Source organism: Chelonoidis abingdonii, chromosome 5, assembly GCF_003597395.2.
Source record: "Chelonoidis abingdonii isolate Lonesome George chromosome 5, CheloAbing_2.0, whole genome shotgun sequence".
Lineage (NCBI taxonomy): Eukaryota > Metazoa > Chordata > Testudines > Testudinidae > Chelonoidis > Chelonoidis abingdonii.
Window position 1 is genome coordinate 7,963,513 of NC_133773.1, and position 25,156 is coordinate 7,988,668.

The 25,156-nt window shown below is 41.3% G+C and overlaps 1 protein-coding gene across 1 annotated transcript in view; it reads right to left on the reverse strand.

Moving 5' to 3' along the window:
- The window catches only part of ADGRL3 (adhesion G protein-coupled receptor L3), an 836,368-nt gene that overhangs the window by 291,881 nt on the left and 519,331 nt on the right, over positions 1-25,156 (reverse strand). The window contains 2 exon segments of the mRNA XM_075066059.1: positions 20,306-21,106; positions 23,175-23,189. Coding sequence (XP_074922160.1) covers positions 20,306-21,106; positions 23,175-23,189 — 816 coding nt within the window.

Sequence of the window (25,156 nt, forward strand, 5' to 3'; positions counted from 1 at the left end):
CAAGGGCAGCAAGAATAAAATATTTAAAAAATTTACTTGATTTAACAATTAGTTAGGATTCTTTCTCCTCGAAGCCAATAGAGGAAAACACACAGGAAGAAATATTTTGTCTATTTCTCTGCCTAGGCTCATATAAGACACCTATCGCCATTGTTATTTCAAAAATAAAGTGCACATTAAAAGTGCATTGTTATCTCTTTACTTCTCTTCTCTTTAGGTGCCGGAACTGGCCTTTGTTTATGTTCATTTTAAATTGTGTGTGTCTGTGTGTGATTAAATGCAGTGTTACAGTGGGATGCATAGGTCAAAAATGGGTTTTCCTCTGAACCATCCAGAGCGTGAATGGAAACTCAGGGATGAAAGATGAAATCAGAGCTCCTACTACCTCAATCGCGTTATTACTTGACTTCCTGAATTTCCCCCAAACTGCCTCCTCAGCCCAAGAGGGGATGGGCCAAGGAAGCTCCATCTTCTAGATCAGCAAGTGAAAAACAGAGTTAAAGTGACTTCCCAAAGGTCACACAGGGAGGTTGTAACAGAACTGGTAACAGACCCCATCCAGGCGATGGTGAATTTATCCACTATAACACAGTGCCTCTGCCAAAAAGTATATTAAATCTCTTTCCTTAGGACGGCAAGTTGTAAAAGTGGGATAATATCAGGGTGGATAAAAAAATTAGTTTTTTTTTAAATTTAAATGAAATATATTTTTCTTCTTAAAATAAACCCATTCAAAATTGAATTTGGAATGCTGAAAATCTACGTTACAGCCTAAACTTACTATGATTTATCAAAGCAATTTAAACTAAACCATAATAAAAAACAAGCAGCACATGTTTGCTGTTGAAGTTTAAAGAAAGTCAGAACACTGAACTGATGGAAGTCACCATCTAAGCACCTGGAACAGGAGTCTGCTGAAGTGCTAAATCGCCTTAAGACAACAGTAGGCTCTTCTTCAGGAGCAGAGAGAATATTTTCTTCATTTCAATTTATTCAACTAATTAAGTTCAATGACTAGTTCATTCGAAGCTGAGACTTTGAGGGGAAAAGCAGTAAACTTGTTTTCTTCTTCCAATCTATGAAAGAAATTAAATGCGGGCAGATGAGATCTAATACTTCTAAAATCTTGAAGGACATGGTGACCACAAACAATTAGTTCAATTCTCAAACTACAGCTAATATTTCCTTTGTTTAATAAATCAGTTAGTTTTAAATGCATAACATGTTGGGATAATTTACTTTTGTCTGTATTTATCCTAGCACATTTAAGCAAATTTTCTTTAGTAATAATAAAAACAACAAAGAATACCTTTTAAGAAGCTGTTTTGTGCATTTTAATTTATTTCCCATTTTAATCCAAATGCAGCTTCGCACAAACCATAAGTAAACAATTAACAGTTGTCTAGTAAAGAAGAAATGCAACATTCACCATTTTCTAACAATTAAAAATGTAAAAACAAAGATACAGAAAAAGTACGTTAAACTATATAACTGCTTAAATAACTGTGTATAAATCCTACTGGGTAGCAAAGGAGAAGCCCCAGAATTAATGTAAAGGCTGTATTTAGTGGCAAGCCAACGTTTGAATGGTTACTAGCCAATTAGAATCAACTCCTCTTTAGGAAAAAAACTCTAAAACATACATAAAAAAATAAGATTAAAAGTGATTATTTAAATCAAGGTTTCCTGCTTGCTGATTTAAATCATGATTAAAATCTGTGATTTAAATCAAGCCGTCCTGGATAATAACACTTCGAGACGTTAGTGCTTTGAGCACTACGGATGAGAAAGCACTGTCAAGGTGAAATACATTACTAGCCACAATCTCCTGAGCAGGCTAACTAGACAGAAAGAGGTTGAGTGACTTAGCTGGGAGGTGCTGCAGAACCAAAAGACTCAGGCCTCTCCTCTAACTTTGGAGCCAAGCGGATAAAAATAAATGATTTAAAAAAATAATTAAAAAATGGATTTTTTTAAATTAAAAACGGATTTTTTTGATAAAATGCTTTTTGAGGAAAAAAGCTACCTAAAGATAGTTTTAATTAAGGTACATTATAGCTCAAAGATATCTCATCATGGAATAGGGATTAAAAATTCTAATTCTACAGTATGAGACAATATATTCATGTAATGTTTAAGAAAAGTTTTGTAAATCAGTTCCAATAGCTCATGGATTAGGGACCCAGTCTTATGGGGTTCCAGGGGCTTCTGTATAGATTATTTAGGTTAATCTTTCTATCTACCCAATGGGACTACGTGCTCAGTCTAGAAGATACCATCAGAGACGCTTTGTTTTGCAGTTCCCAAACTGTGGATTTGTGTCTCCAGAGGTAACATGCTTGTTAATAGCAAACATGTTTTTAAATAAATAAATAAAATATAGAGGTAAGAAATAACAGACCTCAACCCTATTGTCCCTCTGCAAGTTTCTGTACATAGAGTCAATCCCTTACCTCTCTCTAGAAGTGCAAAGTTTAAAAAAGTTCAATGAATTGAAGATTGGTGGGGGCAGAATAGATCTGGACAAGGAGAAGTCTGAAAATAAATATGAGAAGGGAGGGACAGGCAGGAGAAACAGAAGTGAAACTGTTTGAGCAGCGTATTCCAGAAGTCTTGAGGTCTTTCTGACTGTAGCCTTCATTGATTTGAGCTCTACCATACCATTCTCTCACTAGAAGGGAAAACCTATAATGGCAGCAGGCCGTAAAAGAGACCCATTTTGGGAATATTTTAATGAAGTTCCTCTACTTGTGGGTAAGATAGGCATGTATGCAAAATGCAAACAGTGCAACAAAGAAATGCAAGGCCAGGTTGCCCAAATGAAACAACATCATGAGAAGTGTTCCTTCTCAGGAAGAAGCTGTGTTGAAGATGATGAAAGGAACATGTCTGAACATGAAGGGTCTTCACGTTGGTAAACTTTTTTATTTCATACTTCTTTCTTAAGGACTGCCTGTCTTCCTTCTGATGATTCTTGAATTTTCATGTTTGAACACAAAATATAGTTGTTACTCTATGGTACTATCATTTTAGATGCAATTGTGATAAAAAATAAATAGCTAAAATAGGCAGATCTTCCTTTTATAATTTCACCTTTAAAGTAGTACTGAGTGTCAGGGAATGCAATGAGGAATACTAAATAAGCAGTATGGTAATAATAATTAAATAACTGCATTGACTTATGTTGTTTAGGAAAATCCATCCTCAACATACAGGATTCTGAAGAATATCCATCTTCAAGATCACCATCATTTTCTATAGTTTCAGAGTTATCTGCCAATGATAGTGTTTCAGTCACATCATGTATGTCATATAGCCACAGTATATCAACTGTAGCAAAAAGAAAAAAAAATCTCCATCATCTAGAAACAATCATAGAAAAAATTGTGATAAGAACCAGTAGATTACAAAAAGAGGTAATTGATGAAAAAATTGCCTGGTCTGTTTATGCAACAAACTCTCCTTTCCGTATGATTGAAAACTCACAGTTCATTAACATGGTTCAGTCATTAAGGCCGGATACAGTCCACCCAACAGAGCAGATGTTGCAGGCAAATTGCTGGATAAAGTGTATGAAAGAGAAATCAAGTAGTGTGCAAAAGGTCTAGAGGGTGAAATTCTTAACCTGAGTTTTGATGGGTGGAGCAATGTCCACAATGATCTTGTTGTATGTGCTTGTGTGGTAACAGAAGAAGGGAATGTCTTCCTTACAGAAATCATTGATACATCAGGAAATGCACACACAGCAGAATACTTACAAGAAGTAGCAGTAAAAGCTATAACAAACTATGACAATAATTTCAAATGTCTAGTATGCAGCTTGGTCACAGACAATGCTCCCAATATATCCAAGATGAGAAGAAATTATTTAGAAGGGAGTGAAGAGGGTCCCAAGATAACAACATATGGTTGCATTGCTCATTTGATGCACTTCCTAGTCAAAGACTTCAGTGTTTCAGAAATAAAGGCCAATGTTGTTGAAATTGCAAAATACTTCCATAACAACCACTTTGCAGCAGCTGCTCTGAAAAAAGTGGAAGGAATTAAGCTAACTCTCCCACAAGACGTGCGATGGAACTCAGTAGTGGACTGTTTTGAGCACTATATCAAGCACTGGCCTAATCTGATGACAGTTTGTGAAAAAAATCATGAAAAAATAGATGGCAGTCACCGCCCAAGTTCTCAACATTGGGCTTAAGAGAAATCTTGAACACATGCTGAGTATCCTGAAGCCTATTTCTGTAGCCTTGAACAAAATGCAGGGAAATAGCTGTTTTATTGCTGACGCTGTTGAAATTTGGAAGGAACTGAATGAGATCTTAAAAAGAGAAATACGCAATGACAGGGTTAAATTATAAGCATTAAAAAAAAAAGAATGGGACAAGCACTATATCCAGCTCATTTTCTTGCAAATATTCTCAATACTCACTACCAGGGTCAAACCTTAACTGTTGAAGAAGAGGAGTTGTCTATGACATGGACATCCAGTAATCATCCCTCCATAATGCCAACTATAATATACTTCAGAGTTAAGGGTGAACCATTCAAGAAAAGACAATATATGTTGCTGAGATGTTTTAAAGCGAAGTCCACACCAGTGAACTGGATGGAAGTCACTTAAGCACTGGATTCATAGAACTTGTTGAAGTGATAATCTCGCACTTTAAAACAGCAATAGCTTCTTCTCCAGTGTGTCAGAAAGAATAGCTTCTTCCTTGGACAATTCATTCCAAAATTGAGTAGGTGTACGCGCCGCGCGTGGACGTTCGTTGGAAAACTTTTACCCTAGCAACTCCAGCGGGCCGCAGGTCGCCCCTAGAGTGGCGCCACTACGGCGGGTGATATATACCCCTGCCGGCTCGCCCGCTCCTCAGTTCTTCTTACCGCCGTGTCGGTCGTTGGAACTGTTGGAGCGCGGCATAGCTGACCTCCACATCCCTAGCTTCTCTTGTCAATCGTTACTGTTCTAGTTAGTTAGTCATAGTTACTTAGCATACTGTAGTTGTAGTTATAGTTAGTTTAGTGTATAGTTTATATTCGTTATACTTCGGTATCGGGGGCTCTAGCCCTCTCCCGCGCCCGGCGCCGGGCTGATGCCTGGTTCGCCGGATTCAAGGCGTGCTCGACTTGTAAGAAGCCGATGCCCACCAGTGATCCCCACGACGCCTGCCTGAAGTGCCTGGGAATTCACATCTCAGATAAGTGCCGCATCTGTAAATCTTTCCGTCCGCGAACGAAAAGGGACCGAGGCCAGCACCTCAGGACGCTCCTTATGGAAGCGGCACTTCACCCCGCGCCTCCGGCACCGAGCGCGGCTCCGGCACCGGATCCCCCGGCACCGCGAAGACGCACCGGCACGGGCCTTCTCCGGCACCGGCTCCCGGGAAGAGGCCCTCCACGTCCTCAACCCCGGCTAAGCGGCCCCGTAAGGAGCACCCGCTGCCGACGCGGCCGTGCTGGCTGTGCAAGGGGCTTCGTTGACTCCGGGCCCGGCGGGTCCGTCGAGTCCGATCCCCCAGCTCCCCGCCAAGATCTGGGGTAGAGCTGATACCTCCGTCCACGCCGAGACTTTCTCGTCGGCACGGGACCTGATTGCTTTAACGGAGCCTGGGCTGCCCCAACCCCGGCACGCCGGTGCGGGTTGTGCTCTCCAAGGGCAAGCCAACCCCGATGAGGGCACCGTCCCCGGATTCTCCGTGTTGTGACACAGTTTTCCTGACCCTGTACACGTTCTTGCAGTAGGGATTGTAGGGCTGCTCAGGTGCTTATTACTGCAGGGAGTTGGTTGCATGTGACACTGTGTGGGACACAGGGTCAGTTTTGAACAGCTATAGTCAAACCAATGAATTCTTGAATCCATTTTTCAGACATGTACAGTTCTGTTTTTCTGAGCGCGGTGAAACGTATAACACAATTCTGCTTACCGCTTCCTTGGCCGAGCTAAAACTAGGTTGGTTTGAGCTATGTCATACTGCAGCTAACTGGAGATAGCTACACTTCGTTAGCCGAGCGTGGAGTAGAGCAGCCATGGCTGCAAACTAACTCTCTTTGAGCGTGCACTAAGTGATTGGAGCAGGTGCTGATTTGTGCTCACTCAGGCTGTCCTAGACCCCCTGCTGTAGCCAGCCAGGCTTGAATTTAAGTGCCATCACACTCCAGTTAAAGATTCTGCCTGTGTGTGGTTGTGTAGGTTAGGTTAGGGGCAAGCACTTGAGTTAAGCTCTGCATGAAGACAAGCCCTTAGCTCACCCTGGGTACAATGGTGGTGACATTTTTGGCAGGGAAAAACATGGGAGGAGTGTTCAGTTGCTGTGGGTGGACCCTAGTTGTGATGGCATTACGTCTCCGGTGTGGAAAATACTTGCTTTCTCAAAGCTCTTACTGGGCTCATCTGATGCCTCCTAGCACTTCAAGAAACAGAGGGTTGATGAAAGGCCCACGGTGTATTGGAGATTGCCTCCTTTACTCACAGCAAGTGCGGTCCTAACCTTTGTCAGTCAACAGCCAAGCCTTCTGTGAGTGTTCTTGAAGGCCGTTGAGCAGCGTGAGCTATTACTGAATGAGGACTGCCTGGTCTTGTGAAGGATATGGCCACAGAGCTGTTACAGCTATGCAGCCTAATGCACACTGGTTGCAGAGCCTTTCTCTTGGTTGGATTACTATCTACAACTCTAAATGGTTTAGCTCCGAGTTACCTTAAAGACCACTCATAAGCCCTTATGTGACACCTGAAACTTTGCCGTCCTTAGGTGAAACCTTCCCCGGAGCAAGAGTGGCTGGTATGTAGAATTATCTCCTGCAGGAAATCTCTCTGAGTCAAGCATATCCTATTTTTTAGACATGATGCAAAGATTCACATTCTCATTTCAGACGGTTTTTTTTAGTCAACTGTGTGTGTTGGAATTCCTTGGCAGTCAGTCCTAGCTCGGAAAACCCGTCCACTTGATTCTGGTCAGGGTCTGTTCAGACCAGCTGATAGCGTGCTTTAGGGTGCTTAGAAGATATATGCTTCTGTTTATGGAGGAAAATGTGTATTTTCTTGATCTAAGTATGGCTAGGAGCCCATCATTACAGTGCTGTATCTGTACCTGACAAAACATTGAAATTAATATTAGGCCCATCTGGTAACATGTAGCATTCATATAATTGCCTACTATGTGTGTTGGAAGACTTCTGTATATCAATGTATAATGACCATTCGTGTTTTATCAGGCATGTTAGTTGAAATGTATTAGCTAAACTACTGTACCCTACCTTGAACATTTTTTTGTTAAAAAAATGCAGAGAATGCGGCGTTTTAAAACTTGTATCCCCAGGTTGTTTGTTTTAGATTGCCGAGTATGCGCTCTGACATTACTCAACGTAATGTGATGCAACCATTTAATTCAGTAAATTCTGTGTTGCTTCTTCTTTCTCTTTCTTTTTTTAGCAGTTTTAACAATGCAGATAAGCGTGAACCCTCTGTCCTTAAAATATGCTAAATAAGGTTCTGCGCATTGCGTCTCAGTTAAAAGATGTGGCAGTTTAGTACTTTGATGATCTTAAAACTTAAACACGTTATGACACCTCGTTTAAAAATTTGATTTTCCACATTCATAACACAGCAATTTCTGAGCCCGTTACTTTGACAGCTGAGTAATGTGAATGTGAGCAGAGGAATCCTTGAACATTTTTCAAACCAGTCACGTGCTAATAGAGTAGCTGAAAGGGGCAGGCTTTTCGCATTGTTTAGCTGAACGAATCCCTTGCCAGGGGAAAAATACATCAAGAGAGCTGGGAGAATTTTAAAGCACGCCTGTATGTAGAACAGGATTATGAATTGCTACAGTTTCAAGAATCTCAGGGTGATAAGACACATTTCCTGGTCTCTGAAATTAATCCAGGCTGATTTCAAAATCCACAGCTGAAACCTTGTTGTTGTTACAGCTCCTTGGATGCTGGATGATGGCAAACCAGGGGGCTGCTAAAGTTTGTAATTGCAGAGGATTTCTTGTATTTTTCTTTTTCCAGTTGCTTTCCTCTGAGCTCCTAGGTCTCCTCTCCAGCTCTTCTTCACTGCTTGCAGTGGTTCGGCTGCGGCTTACGCTACATTTGTTGCTGAGTCGTTTTATAAGCCAAGCCCAGTCATTGCTTACAGTAGCAGTCACATGCACCTGTTTATGATGAACGAAATTCTTGGCTCTATAGTCTTTGATCTCTTCCTTTTCTGTGACTGTCATGTCCAGGAATTGAAGGTTCCCTTTTTAAATAAATCATGTTCCTTTCTGCTGTGTAGCAGAAGGGCATGTCATCTGGCAAGTGGCAAAATTCAGTTCAACTGGACTCTCTGTGTTGTGGAATGACACTGGCACTCTTAGTATTGGTTTAATTTGTTGGTCTAGCTACTTATTGAAGGTCAAGAACGATAAAATCCAAGACCAAAGGGGGTTACCAGTTTAATTTATTGGATGTTATGGAGCATCTGTCTTTTTTCTTCTTTTACTCATTAAAAACAGTGCTTGTACTATTGGCAGCTCTTATAATGGTCACCTTCATTCAGCAACTGAAGCTGGAGTGGGAACTTTCTTCTGTTCTCCTCCTCATTGGAAGTCTCAAATTCCTGCAGTGTTGAGAGCCCAGTATTCCAATGCTCCTTTTTGGAGCTGTCTCAGACATTTCACTAGAGCTTGCTTGCACACAGTGAGCGTCTTCTTGGCCTGTCCAGTAAAAACACATGTGGCTTCTTGCTTCTCCGAAGTAAAAATCATCCTTCTATAAATGGGACTGCAGAATGGGAAATAGCTTTGCGAGGGGAGAGAGAGGGTTCATAGTAGTTTCTCAATCACTACTCTCTCACTGCACCTATTCACATCGTCCTGAAGCAAATGTCACAGCAGCCCGGCCGGTGGGAGAGCTGACATACACCTCTATCCCGATATAACGCCCACCTGATACAATAAGAACTCAGATATAATGCGGTAAAGCAGTGCTCCGGTGGGCGGGGACTGCAACACTGGCAGATCAAACAAGTTCGATATAATGGTGTTTACCATATAAGCCAATACGGGTAAGATTTTTTAGCTCCTGAGGGACAGCATTATATTGTGAGGTAGTGGTGTATATTCCTGGCTTCGAAGATCCAGCTGTATCTCTCTTGGGTTTAAATTACCACCATTGTAAAGAGAAATGTAAATTCACGATCTAAAAACAACAACAAATAGATAAATGTGTTTTTCCTGTCACCATTACTTTGTGATCATTTGTATATATCCACATGCTACAATCCCGAGTTATAGTTTTTTTAATGAGGCTAGGTTTGACATCTTTTTATTTTCCCCCAGAATGACTTTTTTTCATATCAGCTCCAAACAGGGTGGATTTGATTTAAATCACTGTCAGGAAGCCTCAATTTATCATGGATCTACATAAAAGTGCATTTTTGATTGTTAGAACCCTAATACATATTCTCACAACTCAGAGATAGAATGTAGGTTTCATTTTTAGAAGGTACAAACTATACATTTTTAAGTGATTTATTTTGAAACTTTTCAGATTAGTTTTACAGCTATATCAGAAAATGAATGATTGGTATTTCATTTACCAAAGGTAATTGAAGCAGATATTTAATGAGGTCATTGGGAGGTGAACTATCTCCAATTCAACAGGAGTAATTCATTAATATTTGGAAGATTTTCTTGCCATACTGTATCATACTTATTAGGAGGAGAACAGGAAGGGGAAGGATAGCTCAGTAGTTGCAACATTGGCCTGTTAAACTCAGGGTTGTGAGTTTCGGCCTGGTCTACACTACGAGTTTATCTCGAATTTAGCAGCATTAAATTGAATTAACCCTGCACCATCCACACAACGAAGTCCTTTACTTGATATAAAGGGCTCTTAAAATCGATTCTGTACTCCTCCCTGACAAGGGAGTATCGCTGAAATCGATCATTGCCATTTAAATTAGGGTTAGTGTGGCCGTAATTCGATGGTATTGGGCCTCCGGGAGCTATCCCACAGTGCACCATTGTGACTGCTCTGGACAGCAGTCTGAACTCGGATGCACTGGCAGGAAGACAGGAAAAGCCCCGCGAACTTTTGAATTTTTATTTCCTGTTTGCTCAGCATGGAGCGCTGATCAGTACAGATGACCATGCAGTCCCAGAAACCAAAAAGAGCTCCAGCTGGATTGTACGGGAGATTACTGAATCTGATCTCTGTATGGGGAGATGAATCTGTTCTATCAAAGACGAAATGCCAAAACATTTGAAAAAATCTCCAAGGCAATGATGGACAGAGGCCACACACGGGACTCAACACAGTGATGCATAAAACTTAAGGAGCTGAGACAAGCGTACCAGAAAGCCAAAAGAATCAAATGGACGCTCAGATGGGAGGGCGACTGATTACTGTAGCTATCCCACAGTTCCCGCACTCTCCGAAAATCATTTGAATTCTGGGCTGAGCTCCAAAAGCCATGAAGGTCAAAAAACTGTCACAGGTGGTTCATGGTATATGTTCATCAACACTCCCCCACCCCCCTGTGACAGCAAAGAGAAAAAAATAGTTTCTCGCCTTTTTTCATTGTCACCATATGTTCTATTGGATGCTGCTGGCAGACGTGGTGCTGCAGCGCTACACAGCAGCATCCCCTTGCCTTGCCTTGCGGACAGCAGACAGTACAGTAGGACTGGTATAGCATCGTCATCGTCCCGTGGGTGCTCCTGGCTGGCCTCAGTCAGGTCTGCCGGGGCGCCTGGGCAAAAATGGGATGTCTCCAGGTCATTCTCTTCTTTAAGTTTTGTCTAATGGAGATTTCAGTCCTGCCAGGAATATCATGGCAGCTGAAGGCTTCTGCCTCAGGCTGCTCTCCCAGTCAGCAGCACATGCAGTCGCGCCTACCCCAGCCTACTCCTTGCTACCAGGGCTCACAATCAGATACTTAGATCTCTTCATTTTGCTGCAAATAAAAAAATTAAGCCTACCATTTAGAATTGTCCCCCAAAACTATGCTGGGACATTTTGTATTTGCCCAGTGTCAACCAAAGGCCCACACACAAATGGAGATTCAGTCCTGCCTGTCGTTTTACTCCTAGTGCTGTCACAGATTCCTGGCAAGAAAATCTTCCAAATATTAATGATTAACCTGTTGAATTGGAGATAGTTCACCTCCCAATGACCTCATAAATATCTGCTTCAATTACCTTTGGTAAATGAAATAACCAATCATTCATTTTCTGATATAGCTGTAAAACTAATCTGAAAAGTTTTCAAAATAAATCACTTAAAAAATGTATAGTTTGTACCTTCTAAAAATGAAACCTACATCTATCTCTGAGTTGTGAAGAATATGTATTAGGGTTATAACAATCAAAAGAATGCACTTTTATGTAGAAATCCATGATTAAATTGAGGCTTCCTGACAGTGATTTAAATCAAATCCACCCTGTTTGGAGCTGATATGAAAAAGTCATTCTGGGAGAAAATAAAAGATCATCAAACCTCAGCCCTCACTAAAAAATACTATACTCGGGAGTTGTAGCATGTGGATATATACAAATGATCACAAGTAACTGGTGACAGGAAAACACATTTATCTATTTGTTGTTGTTTTTAGATCGTGAATTTACATTTCTTTACAATGGTGGTAATTTAAACCCCAGAGAGATACAGCTGGATCTTCGAAGCAGGAAAATATACACCACTACCTCAATATAATGCTGTCCTCAGGAGCTAAAAAATCTTACCGCGTTATAGGTAAAACCACATTATATCGAACTTGATTTGATCTGCCAGAGTGTGCAGCCCCGCCCCACCGGAGCACTGCTTTACCGCATTATATCTGAGTTCTTATTGTATCAGGTGGCGTTATATCGGGATAGAGGTGTATGTCCAGCTCTCCCACCGGCCGGGCTGCTGTGACATTTGCTTCAGGACGATGTGAATAGGTGCAGTGAGAAGAGTAGTGATTGAGAAACTACTATGAACCCTCTCTCTCCCCTCGGCAAAGCTATTTCCCATTCTGCAGTCCCATTTATAGAAGGATGATTTTACTTCGGAGAAGCAAGAAGCCACATGTGTTTTTACTGGACAGGCCAAGAAGACGCTCACTGTGTGCAAGCCAAGCTCTAGTGAAATGTCTGAGCAGCTCCACAAAAGGAGCATTTGGAATACTGGGGCTCTCACACTGCAGGAATCTGAGACTTCCAATGAGGAGGCAGAACAGAAGAAAGTTCCCACTCCAGCTTCAGTTGCTGAATGGCAGGATGACCATTATAAGAGCTGCCAATAGTACACAAGCACTGTTTTTAATGAGTAAAAGAAGAAAAGACAGATGCTCCATAACATCCAATAAATGTACTGACTGGTCTTTGGACTTTATCGTATTAGCTTGATCCTTTCAAATAAGTAGCTAGACCAACAAATTAACACTAAGGTGCCAGTGTCATTCCAAACACAGAGAGTCAGTTGAACTGAATTCTTGCCCTTGCCAGGACTGACATACCCTTCTGGCTACACAGCAGAAAGGAACATGATTTATTTAAAGGGGAACCTTCAATTCCTGGGACACAGTCACAGAAAGGAAGAGATCAAAGACTATAAGCCAAGAATTTCGTTCATCATAAACATGCATGTGACTGCTACTGTAAGCAATGGCTGGGCTTGCTATAACGACTCCAGCAACAATGTACGTAAGCCGGCAGCCACCACTGCAAGCAGTGAAGAAGAGCTGGAGAGGAGACCTAGGGATGCTCAGAGGAAAGCAACTGGAAAAGAAAAATACAGAATCATCTGCAATTAACAACTAGCAGCCCCCTGAAATATTGCCATCATCCAGCATCAGGAGCTGTACAACACCAAGGTTCAGTGTGGATTTTGAAATTCAGCCTGGATTAAATTTCAGAGACAGGAAATGTGTCTTATCACCCTGAGATCTTGAAACTGTAGCAATTCATATCCTGTACACAGGCGTGCTTTAAAATTCTACAGCTCTCTTGATGTATTTCCCTGGCAAGGATGTTTCAAGCTAAACAATGCAGAAAGCTGCTTTCAGCTACCTATTAGCACGTGACTGGTTTGAAAATGTTCAAGATTCTCTGCTCACCATTCACATTACTCAGCTGTCAAAGTAACGGGCTCAGAATTATGATGTGAAAATTACATTTTAACGAGGTGTCATATGTGTTTAAAGTTCTTATTCATCACTACACTGCCACATCTTTTAACTGAGACGCAAATGCACTTAATTAGCATATTTTAAGGACAGAGGGTTCACCTTATCTGCATTGTAAAACTGCTTAAAAAAAAAAGAAGAGAAAGAAGAAGCAACAGAATTTACTGAATTAAATGGTTGCCATCACATGTCAAGAGCGCATACTCCAATATAAAACACAAACCTGGGGATACAAGTTTTAAACGCATTCTCTGCATTTTTTTAAAATGTCAAAGGTAGGTACAGTAGTTTACTATCACATTTCACTACATGCCTGATAAAACACAATGGTAATATACAATATACAGAAGTCTCCAACACACATGTAGGCATTATATGAATGCTACATGTTACCAGATGGGCATAACTATTAATTTCATGTTTGTCAGGTACACAGCACTGTAATGGATGGGCTCCTGGCCATAACTTAGATCAAGACAATAACACATTTCCTCCAAAACAGGAAGCATATATTTCTAAGCCCACTAAAGCAAGCTAATCAGCTGTCCTGAACAGACCAGAATCAGAGTGGAGGGTTTCCAGCTAGGAAACTGACTGCCAAGGAAATTCCAACACACACAGTTACTAAAAAAAACGCTGAATGAAAATGTGAATCTTGCATCATGTTCTAAAAATAGATATGCTTAGACTCAGAGAGATTTCCTGCAGGAGATAATTCTACATACCAGCCACTCTTGCTCCGGGAGGTTTCACCCTAAGGACGGCAAGTTTCAGGTGTCACATAAGGGCTTATGAGTGGTCTTTAAGGTAACTCGGAGCTAAACCATTTAGAGTTTGTAGATAGTAATCAAAACCAGAGAAAGGCTCTGCAACCAGTGTGCATTAGGCTGCATAGCTGTAACACGCTCTTGGTGGCCTCTATCCTGTCTAAAAGACCAGGCAGCCTCATTCAGTAATAGCTCACGCTGCTCAAGGGCCTTCAGAACACCTCACAGAAGCTTGGCTGTTGACTGACAAAGGTATAGGCCGCCACTGCTGTGAGTAAAGGAGGCAATCTCCAACCAACCGTGGGCCTTTTCATCCACCTCTGTTTCTTGAAGTGCTAGGAGCAGCAGATGAGCCCAGTAAGAGCTTGAGAAAGCAAAGTATTTTCACACCCGGAGAGCTAATGCCATCACAACTAAGGGTCCACCCACAGCAACTGACACTTCCTCAAAATGTTTCCCCTGCCAACAAATGTCACCACCATTGTACCCAGGGTGAGCTTAAGGGCTTGTCTTCATTGCAGAGCTAACTCAAGTGCTGCCCCTAACCTAACCTAACACCCACACACAGGCAAGAATCTTTAGCTGGAGTGTGATGGCACTTTAAATTCAAGCCTGCTGGCTCAGCAGGGGTCTAGCGACAGCCTGAGTGAGCACAAATCAGCAACTGCTCCAATCACTTAGTGCAGCTCAAAGAGAGTTAGTTTGCAGCATGGCTGCTCTGACTCACGCTAGGCTAACTGAAGTGTAGCTATCTCCAGTTAGCTGCAGTGATGACATAGCTCAAACCAACTAGTTTTCAGCTCGGCCAAGGAAGAGGTAAGCAGAATTTGTGTTATACTGTTTCACCCGCCCAGAAAACAGAAACTGGACATGTCTTGAAAAATGGATTCAAGAATTCATTGGTTTGACTATAGCTGTTCAAAACTGACACTGTGTCCCACACAGTGTCACATGCAACCAACTCCCTGCAGTAATACAGCACCTGAGAGCCCTACACTCCATACTGCAAGAGTGTACAGGTCAGGAGAAACTGTGTCACCCCCCCCCACGCACACCCCTTTCACCAGTGGCACAAGTCCATCTGCATCAAAAAGGATTGCATTAGACTAGACCCTGAGCCCTACATATGTATGTCCCAGCATGAATTACACCTAAAATACAACCGAAAATTCTTCTCTCGAGGGTGAACACGTGTTTTTGGATAGATTGCTCCGGTAAAATCATCCTGCTCCCACTGACACTGCTGTAAATCCAGAATAACTCTGCTGAAACCAGTGAGATTACTCTAGCTTCCGACTGTGGTAACACAGTGGAATTTGATGCATGGCCTTGAATCCTGACAAGCAACATTAATTATTTTTAATCCCAGCATTTTGTTATGGGATGGGCTGGGGCTTCAGGGATCAATTCTGCAGGTCTCAGTCATGCTGAGTAGCATTTACTTACACCTACAGCCTCAAATGTCAGCAGGCCAGACTGTACCTGTCTCTTACAGGGGTACAGAGCAGAGCGAAGAACCTCACATAAGGAGTAGAGCTCTCAAGGACTGCTCCCCGATGAGGAGGCAGGGACAGCACTGCTGCTGTGGAGGATAAGCAGCACCCCACCAGTGGGTGTCACTGTCCAAGCGCCACCCTTGTTTTACTCCAGTAGTACAGTAGGAGACAAGGGTGGGGTTTTGCAGATTATCTATGCCAGCTGGGTCACCAGATGGGGATAATCAGAATGAATAGCTTTAGCTTGGGTTAATGTTAGGATCATAAAAGATACAGGAAAGGGTCTTCACTTCATGTGCACCACTCACAATTTTGACCTCAGCTCACTTCTGGAGCATAATGTTGCAAGCAGTAGACCAGAACATCAACACTATTATTTTAGTTGAAGTTCCTGGAGCATTTGTTATGGAGAATACTGATAGAAGTGAAGAGTCATTTTCAATGTTACTTCCACCCAACAGGCAAGGAAACAGACTAGCAGAAGCTCAACATAAGAAGGCATCCAGGAAGCAAATGGCCACTGTAGAGACTGAAGAACAGGAGGGATAGATCATTTCCTTCTACCCAGTATCACCTCCTGGAGATATGGGTGAACAATCAGCTTCATAGGTTTTGTGGACCCTAAACAGACCTTTCTTCAAAAGATTCCTTTACAGTAATTGAATCCAGCTCCCAATAAAATAACAAAGGGAGGAAACTCCTTAAAATGCAGCATTTAATTAGCAGTTTTAGAGAAAAAATCAGTATTTGGTTTCACTCTGTAAAAAGCACTGAGCTGGCTGTCTCCAGCTCAATTGAATTTCACTTGACTTTGCTACAGATCTAAGATTTCAACGTGTCCCCTTGTCTACTTCTTTAAGAGAGGCCAAGCTGCTGAATTCCCATGATCCTTTGCCACTGATCCCCTGCAAGGAACAAATGCCTATTGTTCCATTTCAGCAATCACATGTAGAAAACATTTTTATAGGAGTGCTCTCCAATGTGTATAAAAGCTACATTTGGAGACACATCTTTCAATTAAAGTCCACAAAAAAGTATTAATTGGTGGGGGGGACAAACTGATGCATTTAAAAGACTTATTCCTTTAGATTGTTTTGAGAAAAGGTAAAAAGAATGATTATTTCAAGGAAAGCAAAGACTCAAGCATCTGTTTGTTTGTTTTTATGTTTGTATGTTTGGAGTTTTTATTAAAATGTATTTCCAATATGTTACTAGTTATTTAGATTGCGTGATAAATCAATTTTCTTGTTGCAGGCAACTTTTGTTTTCCAAAGGCCTTGTTTCTAAACTTCTCTCCTAATTGATTTTAACAGGCAATTCTCCCCATCAATTTTACCATCCTTTTCTTTATTTTCTAATTAAATACATATTGTTTACATGTTTTACTACTCTGAAATTGTGACGTAGTAAGAAAGTGCTACTTAATGTTTCATGCTTGAACTAAATTAGTTGTAAAGGCACTGAACAACTCAGGCATTTTTAAAACAGGAAAAAAATATTAAGCTATCCCTGATTTTTTCTTAGAAAGAGATCAGATTCCCTCACTGCTTACCAGACTGCTACAGCTGGTATTGCTGTCCGTTTCCTCAGCTGTTGTGCTGTTCCTTGTTAAAGATGACATTTTGGGGCCTGATCCAATACTCACTGATGTCAACATAAACAACTCCCATTGACTTCAAAATGCAGTATATTGGGCCTTAACTCATGAGAGAGGGAAAGAACCACAGACATTCTCTACATAGAATCATAGAATCATACAACATCGGGGTTGGAAGGGACCTCAGGAGGTCATCTAGTCCAACCCCCTGCTCAAAGCAGGACCAATTCCCAACTAAATCATCCCACCCAGGGCTTTGTCAAGGTTTTGAAGATTCTCTCTCCCTTACCCACAAACACATCCAATCTAGTAAATGTCGACTCACTCACTCACTCAGAAATGAGTGAGTGTGTTGGATTTGGAAGTAAAATAATGACCGCACCAATGGGGCTGTGTGGGGAATTTTGCAGCCAAGTTCACTTATTTGTCTTTGTGAACGGCCCTTGGCCCATCCTGGCTCTCTATTGGAGAACATATCATTTTTTAGGATCAATGACCTCAAAAGTCCCACACAACCCTGGGGACCTGTGACATCACAGGATGATGTTTTCTGTCAAACAGGAAGTGACAGAGATTTTCCACAGCATGGAAAAAGAATACAGGCTGAGAAAGGCAAGAAATCTGGCCACCCCTATGCCCTGGTGGGGGAGATCAATGGATATGTATCATTGTTTAGTTTTATGTTTCACAAAGGAGATTCAAACAGGGTTAAATTCCATGCTTTGGAACACCTGCAAACAGGAGGGGGGGGGGGTTTCCCGGGGGAGGGGGAAGGGAAGGAAGGGGAAGGCCTAAAGCTGGTGACAGTCAATCCCCTGTTGCAACTGCAAAATTATCTGAAGTGAATCTCAGACAATACTTGCCATTTTCCAAAACAAATATTTTCCCCTAGTGAAATGTTTTCTACTTGCAATTTTAATTTTCATCCAATATTTAATTTTTACCCAAACTCTTCTAAAATGAGGAGAACTTCAAATCCAGATCAAAATGTCACGAATAGCCCTTCTGTCTATAATGAAGCAACACTAAGCACAGCATCCAAATAGCCCCAAAGATTGCTCAGCTCTCACTGAACTTCTGAGCTCAGAAAGGAAAAAACAACAAAAATATTTCTCTTGTTCACAAACCCGCAACCACCTCATTTTTCACTGAAGGCAAGATTAATTTTTTTGTAACAGATTCAGTTACTGTCCACAGCCACTATCTGAAAAAGGGACAGCAGAGACTCCACTGAAGTATATGGAAAAGATTTCTCAAAAAGGATAAAATACACTAGAATAAGAAAAGAATGCAATTGATTTTTGCTCCTTTCGGATGACCAATAACTCACATATTGTTCCGTTTCACTCCACCACTCATGAAGTACGTGCTTATCATTAACTTGTGAAGTGAAACAATACTTTTCATTTTTTCTCCCCATCTGAAATTCTTCATAGATCAATACCTTTAAATTCTCCCTGTTCTTCCTTCTCACAGTACCAACTCTGGGTCTTTTGTCTCATGTTTCTCCTCATTTCCCTGCATTTTGCTGTAGGGCTGGAACTTATTTTCACTTCTGCTCATTCCCAGATTTGCAAAGTCACAATTTCCTTTAAAATCTCTTTATCTAAAAGTATTGTTGTGCACACTAATCACAGCCTGATTACAGAGAAATGGTGGGATCCAAGCTAAAGACCTTGAACTACTTCTTCGGGACTTGTCTATAGGAACTACTTACGTTTACCGCAGCTGCGGTGTGAATCTACCCCACGTTAGCCTTCCATCCACGAAGGGCATGTCTTACACTGTCCTACAGTTAGGTTCCTACTTTGCATTCAGTTAGTCCTCTTAGAAGACGACTACATTGATGTGAACTGGGAACCTTTTAGTTTGCGCCAGCAGCATCCACACAAGGAGTTACAACACAGCATTTTGGTACACACTGCTATTCACATGCCTGTAGTCTGAACTGCGGGGCAGCATAGAGAAGTCCTGAGCATCCATGTGGACCCTGCTGTGGTGCACTTTGATCTACCCAGCGTGGATACGGGAACTGACTAAAGTGCTTAGGGAACTTTTACAGTGTGGTATCAGGGCCCACAGAGACAGTGAGCATGCCTCGGTCTAGTCCAAGGTAGATTCATACCCCAGCTTTCTGCCAACTAATGTGTTTGTGTAGACATGCTCATAGTCTTTTCTTTGTCATCGTATTTAACAGAATGGTAACATTTTAGGAGAAAAAAAACCACATTAATAACTAAATTATTCGCCTTCTAAATTATATGAATTCTGCTTTTCCTGTTACCTGCTCAGCATTCAGGAAAGATATAATCGATCATAGATAAACTGAATTTAAATCATTATTGCATATAGTATGTATAGGAGTAAACACTTTAAAATCTAAAAGAAAACAATTAAGACATCTGCATGATTTAGTGAATTAGAGCCAAATTCATTGACAATGGAGTAACTCTGGATTTACACTTATGTAACAAGGAAGAATTTGATCCAAATTAATGAAAAATTCAGCCAAATATAATTACAGTGATGATATCTGAGGGAAATCTATTGGAAGTTGGAGTTCTTTCAGATTCCAGTCTTTACTTAGTGATGGAATATAATTTCCTTCTATTAAGATTTAAATGATATGACCTACCCAAACTATTTTTTACCTGAACAGCAACATGAATGACCCAGAGAAGCAAGAAAAACTGGTCTGGATCATGTTTCCTACTCTGAAATTAATCACGAATACACAAGACAACAAACAAAACGTGTGCGCGCGTGCGCACATATGCACACACATATCTGGGCTCAGATTCTCAGCTCATGTCATTCTTCAACATTTAATTGACTTCATTGCAGCTACACTGATGTAAACCAGCTGAGGATCTGCCTCATGGTATTTACAAAGAGAGCAACATCTGAGCTATGTTTCACAAAAGTAATGTTCTGTCATGGTTATAAAAGCACGGGGGATTCATGGATAGAATAAATACAATGAAAACAGGAATCTCTGCTGGTGATTCTGATTATCTGAACTTGGACATTTGGAGATTGGCTCAGGCTTATCACTGACAATTTATTCCCTGTTCCATTTATTTTCAAAGTAAGCTATAAAGAAAATGTTCTGTAAACAGTAAAGTGTCTGTTTGAAGCAGCTAAGCATTAAGGGTGAGGAGAACTAGGCCTTAAGTCATGCACAGACACATGCAATCAAAGAGAAATATACTTTAACTTCACAGAAAAAAAAACAACAGCTTCAGGTTATAGATAATGGAAGTCACAAGCAAAACTTAGCACAGAACCTTACCTGATCTGCTGTCCAGTGGTCCAAAATCCAAAGAATATTTCACCACATGATAGTTGTTCCATACATAAAGGAGGTTGTCCCTGGGGTTATAATCCACAGCAGCGATGTACTGGTACGAGTTTGGAAAGGGAACATCCACCAGACTATCCTTGCTTTGGTCAGTGTTGTAAATATAGTCTATCTTATTTCCTGTGGCTTCATTGTCGTCATCTTCATACACCGACTTCACCACATATAAAATCCCACAGATCATGAAAGCGTTGGAAGCCGACCTTTTGTCATAGGCTGTATCCCATGTCCCTTCGATCCTTAAGGTGTAAGGGTTTAACTGGCTAATGACAATTTTGCCATTGTTTTGTTCTGTTGCATAGATTACCCATAGCCCGTTCTCATCCACTGCCAAGTCTATGTCGGACTTGCCTCCCCACCTGTAAGGAGAGGTGTCATGGTAATTGGCATTTGCTATGATAGCCTCCCCGCTTTTTATTCTTGTCCTCAAGTCAAACTTGACTATATTCCTGGTTCGCTCCTTGTTGAAGAACAAAGCCCCATCGTACACTACAAATCCGGTGCCATCTACCCGGTGAGGGAGCTTATAGGTGGTGGTTGGTCTCCCGGCTATGAAATCATCCTTGGAAGAATACTCCGTCAGGGTGTCAGTTCTGTACGGGGTCCAAGGCATGTAGTAAATCTTGTCAGAAGCCTGTAGAGGATCCTTGCACCAGGCCCCAGACTGATGGTCTGACTCAAATAAATGTTCACTCTGGTATACACCTTTTAGTAGGCCAGGACAAAGAAAAACTGTTGGAGGGGAAAAGAGTTAAACACAAAAAAAGGAAGTTAAAAAGAGCTCTGATGGTTTGGCATTAACTTCTAATCATTTATAGCTCTGCAGCAGAGTACAATCAGCCCACAACAAATGTAGTCTATTTGCAGATTACCTTCACCACGGGCAGTGAGTGGTCTAGGACAGGACGTGTTCCTCCATATTGATTTTTGCTGCCTTTTCAATCAACATCAGTTCATTTCCTTACTACTTTTGGAATCTATTTTTACTGGTGTACGTACTTGGACTATTTGCCTTTCTAAACTCTGAAATGAATATGTATTCCCAAGGGATTTATGGGTTTGTATTTTCAGATTATATTCTACACCATATCTATAACTGCTAGGTGAAGGGTAAATTTCTGGGGAATTTTTCCACATATTTAGTTTGAACAGTCTGCGGAAGATTGCCCTAGAAATGGAAATTAAAAAAAAATAATTCATCCTTACAGCCCAGGTGGAATTAAATATTCTAAAGGTACCATAACAAAACAGAGGCAACTCCCTCAGCAACTCAAAGGAACACTGAAAGCAAACAGGAAGACAAAAATACCCTAGTATGGGCCATAACTAGCAGTACGATTTTTGAAGCTGCTACAGAACACACAGAACATGCAGTCCACACAATTAAAAATGAACAATGGATGAATACTGAGAGGAGAAAGAAACGACAGGAAGCAAGGAAGAAAGGAAGGAAAAGAATAAAGTTCACTGGAGAGGAACCCAAGTCTAGATTTTAATCAGTTAAAAATGTCCTGTTAAACACAGTAGCATTCAAACTTAAAACATATACCTTCTATGGTTACGTGAGAGGAGCACACAGGAACGGTTTTGGCTAGCTGTGCTTTGCTGCTCAGACTTCAGAATAGAAATGGGACAGGATTCAGCTGGCTCGGTTTGATTTTAGGGTGACACGTTGCATGGACAGAGGTTAGGAGAAGGCACAGCACATGTGCCCTGCCGACGTAAGAATTAAAGTAACACTTAAATCTTATCTTTGACTGATAAACTGAAGGAGAACTATGTGCTACAGGGCAGTACACACAGAATGGGCCAGAGCACAACCTGGCAAGCAGTGAAATGATTGCAGCATGTGACAACAAACTGAACTGCTGTCTAGTTTACATTCTCCCTTTGATTCCCTGTTTAACTCTCATTCACGGGAGTTATGCATCTGTATTAAGGAAAGAATATACTGTGTGTTGGCATACAGGGAGTGCTACGGAATATTACAATATAAAAAACAAATTGATGGAGACTAAGTAAATTTCAAGTGCACACCGAGGTCCTAATCCTGGAACTGATCCAGTGGTGGACCCTTGTGCTGATGCAGATTGACATGGAAGAATGACTTAAAGCTACATGAGTTCTGGGCACAATACCAAGGGGGTTGACCGAACTCTCAGTGAGGTCAATGGGAGTTGACGTCAGTGTGAGTTGGAGGGGGCTCATCACATATTACAATTGAGTCAATGTTCTTGTGTGTTTTATTGAAGTATGAAGATGACCTGAAACATAACAACTGGCCTGGCACAACTGTCCCATTAAACATTTCTATTAGTATGGGGCTGGTATACAGGGCAGTTGAATTATCACTTCTTGCTTAGAAGTCAACCAATTGTTTTCAACAGTGCAGAAGTTGATTAAGCCCCCTGAAAAAAGACAGAACATGGGAAAAATCACAAATTCAAATGATACATGAAATTTTGGGCCACATTCTCAGCTAGAACTCCAGTGGAGCCAATGAAGCCGTGACACTGTTTTACAGTAGCTAATGTATGGGGCACTGTGTCTACAGGGTCTTTAAAAAAAAATCATGCTTTTAGAGTAGAAGATTGAGAAAGAAAACTATACTAGCAAAATCTTTTCAGCAAAAAATAGATATTGTCTTGTGAAGTTGAGCAGCAGAGAAACTAAATAAACTTTAACCAAAAAAAAAAAAAGGTGAGAATTAATGACAAAGGTATTTCAACTAAATGTTAAACTGTTAAATAACTTAGCCTATAAATAAGTAATATATATAATTTGAAAGGTATTTAATTACCTTTTTGTTCCACTTCTATTGTAGAGAGAGAAGTAAAGAGAGAAAGGAGAAAAGAGAATAGATTAATGGTACTGTATTGGCCAGGTACTTTTCTATACCTCTTCCAAATGAAAGGAAGTATTATTAATTTACTTCAGTTATTGTTATATTTTGTGACTGTTATATATATATATAAATATGTAAAACATTGTTTCCTCTGATATACACTAGATAAAATACAGGCACATGACTTAGCTGTACTGCAGTCTTAAAAGCAATCAGGGCCTGAGCCAAAGTCCACTGAACTCAATCAAGGATCTTTCCATTGCCTTTAGATCATGCCCAGAGCTTAAAATAAGATTTTTATTAATTGAAATAAGGTTGAAACAGATTTCTAGATAGAATAAACTATTCAGGATAGGGACTGTCTTACTATCTATGGCCAAATCCTGAAAAACCAAATGAACCTGCACAATTTTACCTAGGAGAATATTTCCACTGGCCCTGAGTGCACTGCTCATGTGAGTAAAGTCACACAGGTACCTAAGTGTTCTCAGGATTTGGGTCTAGGTCTTGTACAGAACCAAGCGTGCTGTCAGCACTTACAAAAACATTAGCATCATGATGGCCTCCCTCCTTAACAAAACAATAGAAAGGATTTAAATACAACACTATTTGTAAATATGAAATATTTATGGCAGTTACAATATTAACATGTTACTAATATTAACAGGCTACCAAAAAGTCCATATCCTGCAATGTACATCTGTTTTGTTTATCAGGCACTACAGTGTTTTCAATGAGGCTCATCCTCTTTAGCAGACCTGATCCCCTTACTGCTGAACAAACCTATTCAGCACATGTGTGCACTGCTGAAAGGCTTTGGTGCCATAACCTTACAGCCTATCCCAAGGAGCATTTACGGCCTGAGCCAAACCCACTGAAGTCAATGGAAAGACTCCCATCACCTCAATCAGCTTTGGATCAGGCCCCTGCAGACACAGGCGGTGGGTATGACAGGCCGGCCTCCCCAAACAGCCTGACATGGCCCTACCCATGCTCTGCCCCCAGGACTTTCCTGCCCACTCCCAGTTCCCTTCTCTCTCTTCCAGGACAGAGAGGCTGGGGCAGGCAGGCTGGTGCCAGTGCTGACAAAGCCTGGGGGTGAGGCTACAGCACGCTGCCTGCCCGGCACTGGGGGTGCTGGGCCTGTGCTCCCCCACTCCCACCCAGAGCTCCAGAGGTGGGGCTAGGGGTGCACTGGCCGCACCACCCACCGAGCGCGCTGGGGCTGGGGGCACTCCAGCTGCAGTGCCCACCTCGTACTCCGGGGCTGGGACTGGGGTTCGCAGGGGACCAGGAGGGGTACTCTGGGCTCTGGCAGGGGACAGGAGCAGACCAGGTGGGGGAGGGGGAGGCTTTGGACAGAGGAGGAGGGGCCAGGAGCTAGCTTTCCCCAACAGCTTGTTCACCTGCCGCCCACGCTTGCAGAGCAGATATAGATTTTTCACCCAGAAGCCTTGTGTAGAGTCTTAGAAGAGATGGATGCCCTACACTTTCCCTTCCACTGCACTGCTTCATTTTGTATGCAACATTCCTAAATGTGATGTTGTCTAATTAAAATATTACCATAAAAATCATTATTGCTACCACTGTTATATAATTACAACGAATCTTATACAAAGTTTAACACATGGCCATAAAGGGTTAAACAGCGTGCAGGCTAACTAACCCAAAGCCAACATATTAGAAAGTATGCAAGTGGTAATTAGGGCCATTCAATAATAAATAGGCTAGAACTTTGAAATGCAAACATGTATTGTTAGAAAATTAGCGGTGATGCTAATTGTATGTGTTTACTTATTGATGATGGCCATGTAAACAGACAGTTCCTGTCTGTTACTATATCTATTTATTCAGATATCAAAAGGGAATATAACATTTAGATGAATCTTGGGTGCAATAATGTCATTGTCTATATGTATCTTTAAAGTTTATCACAA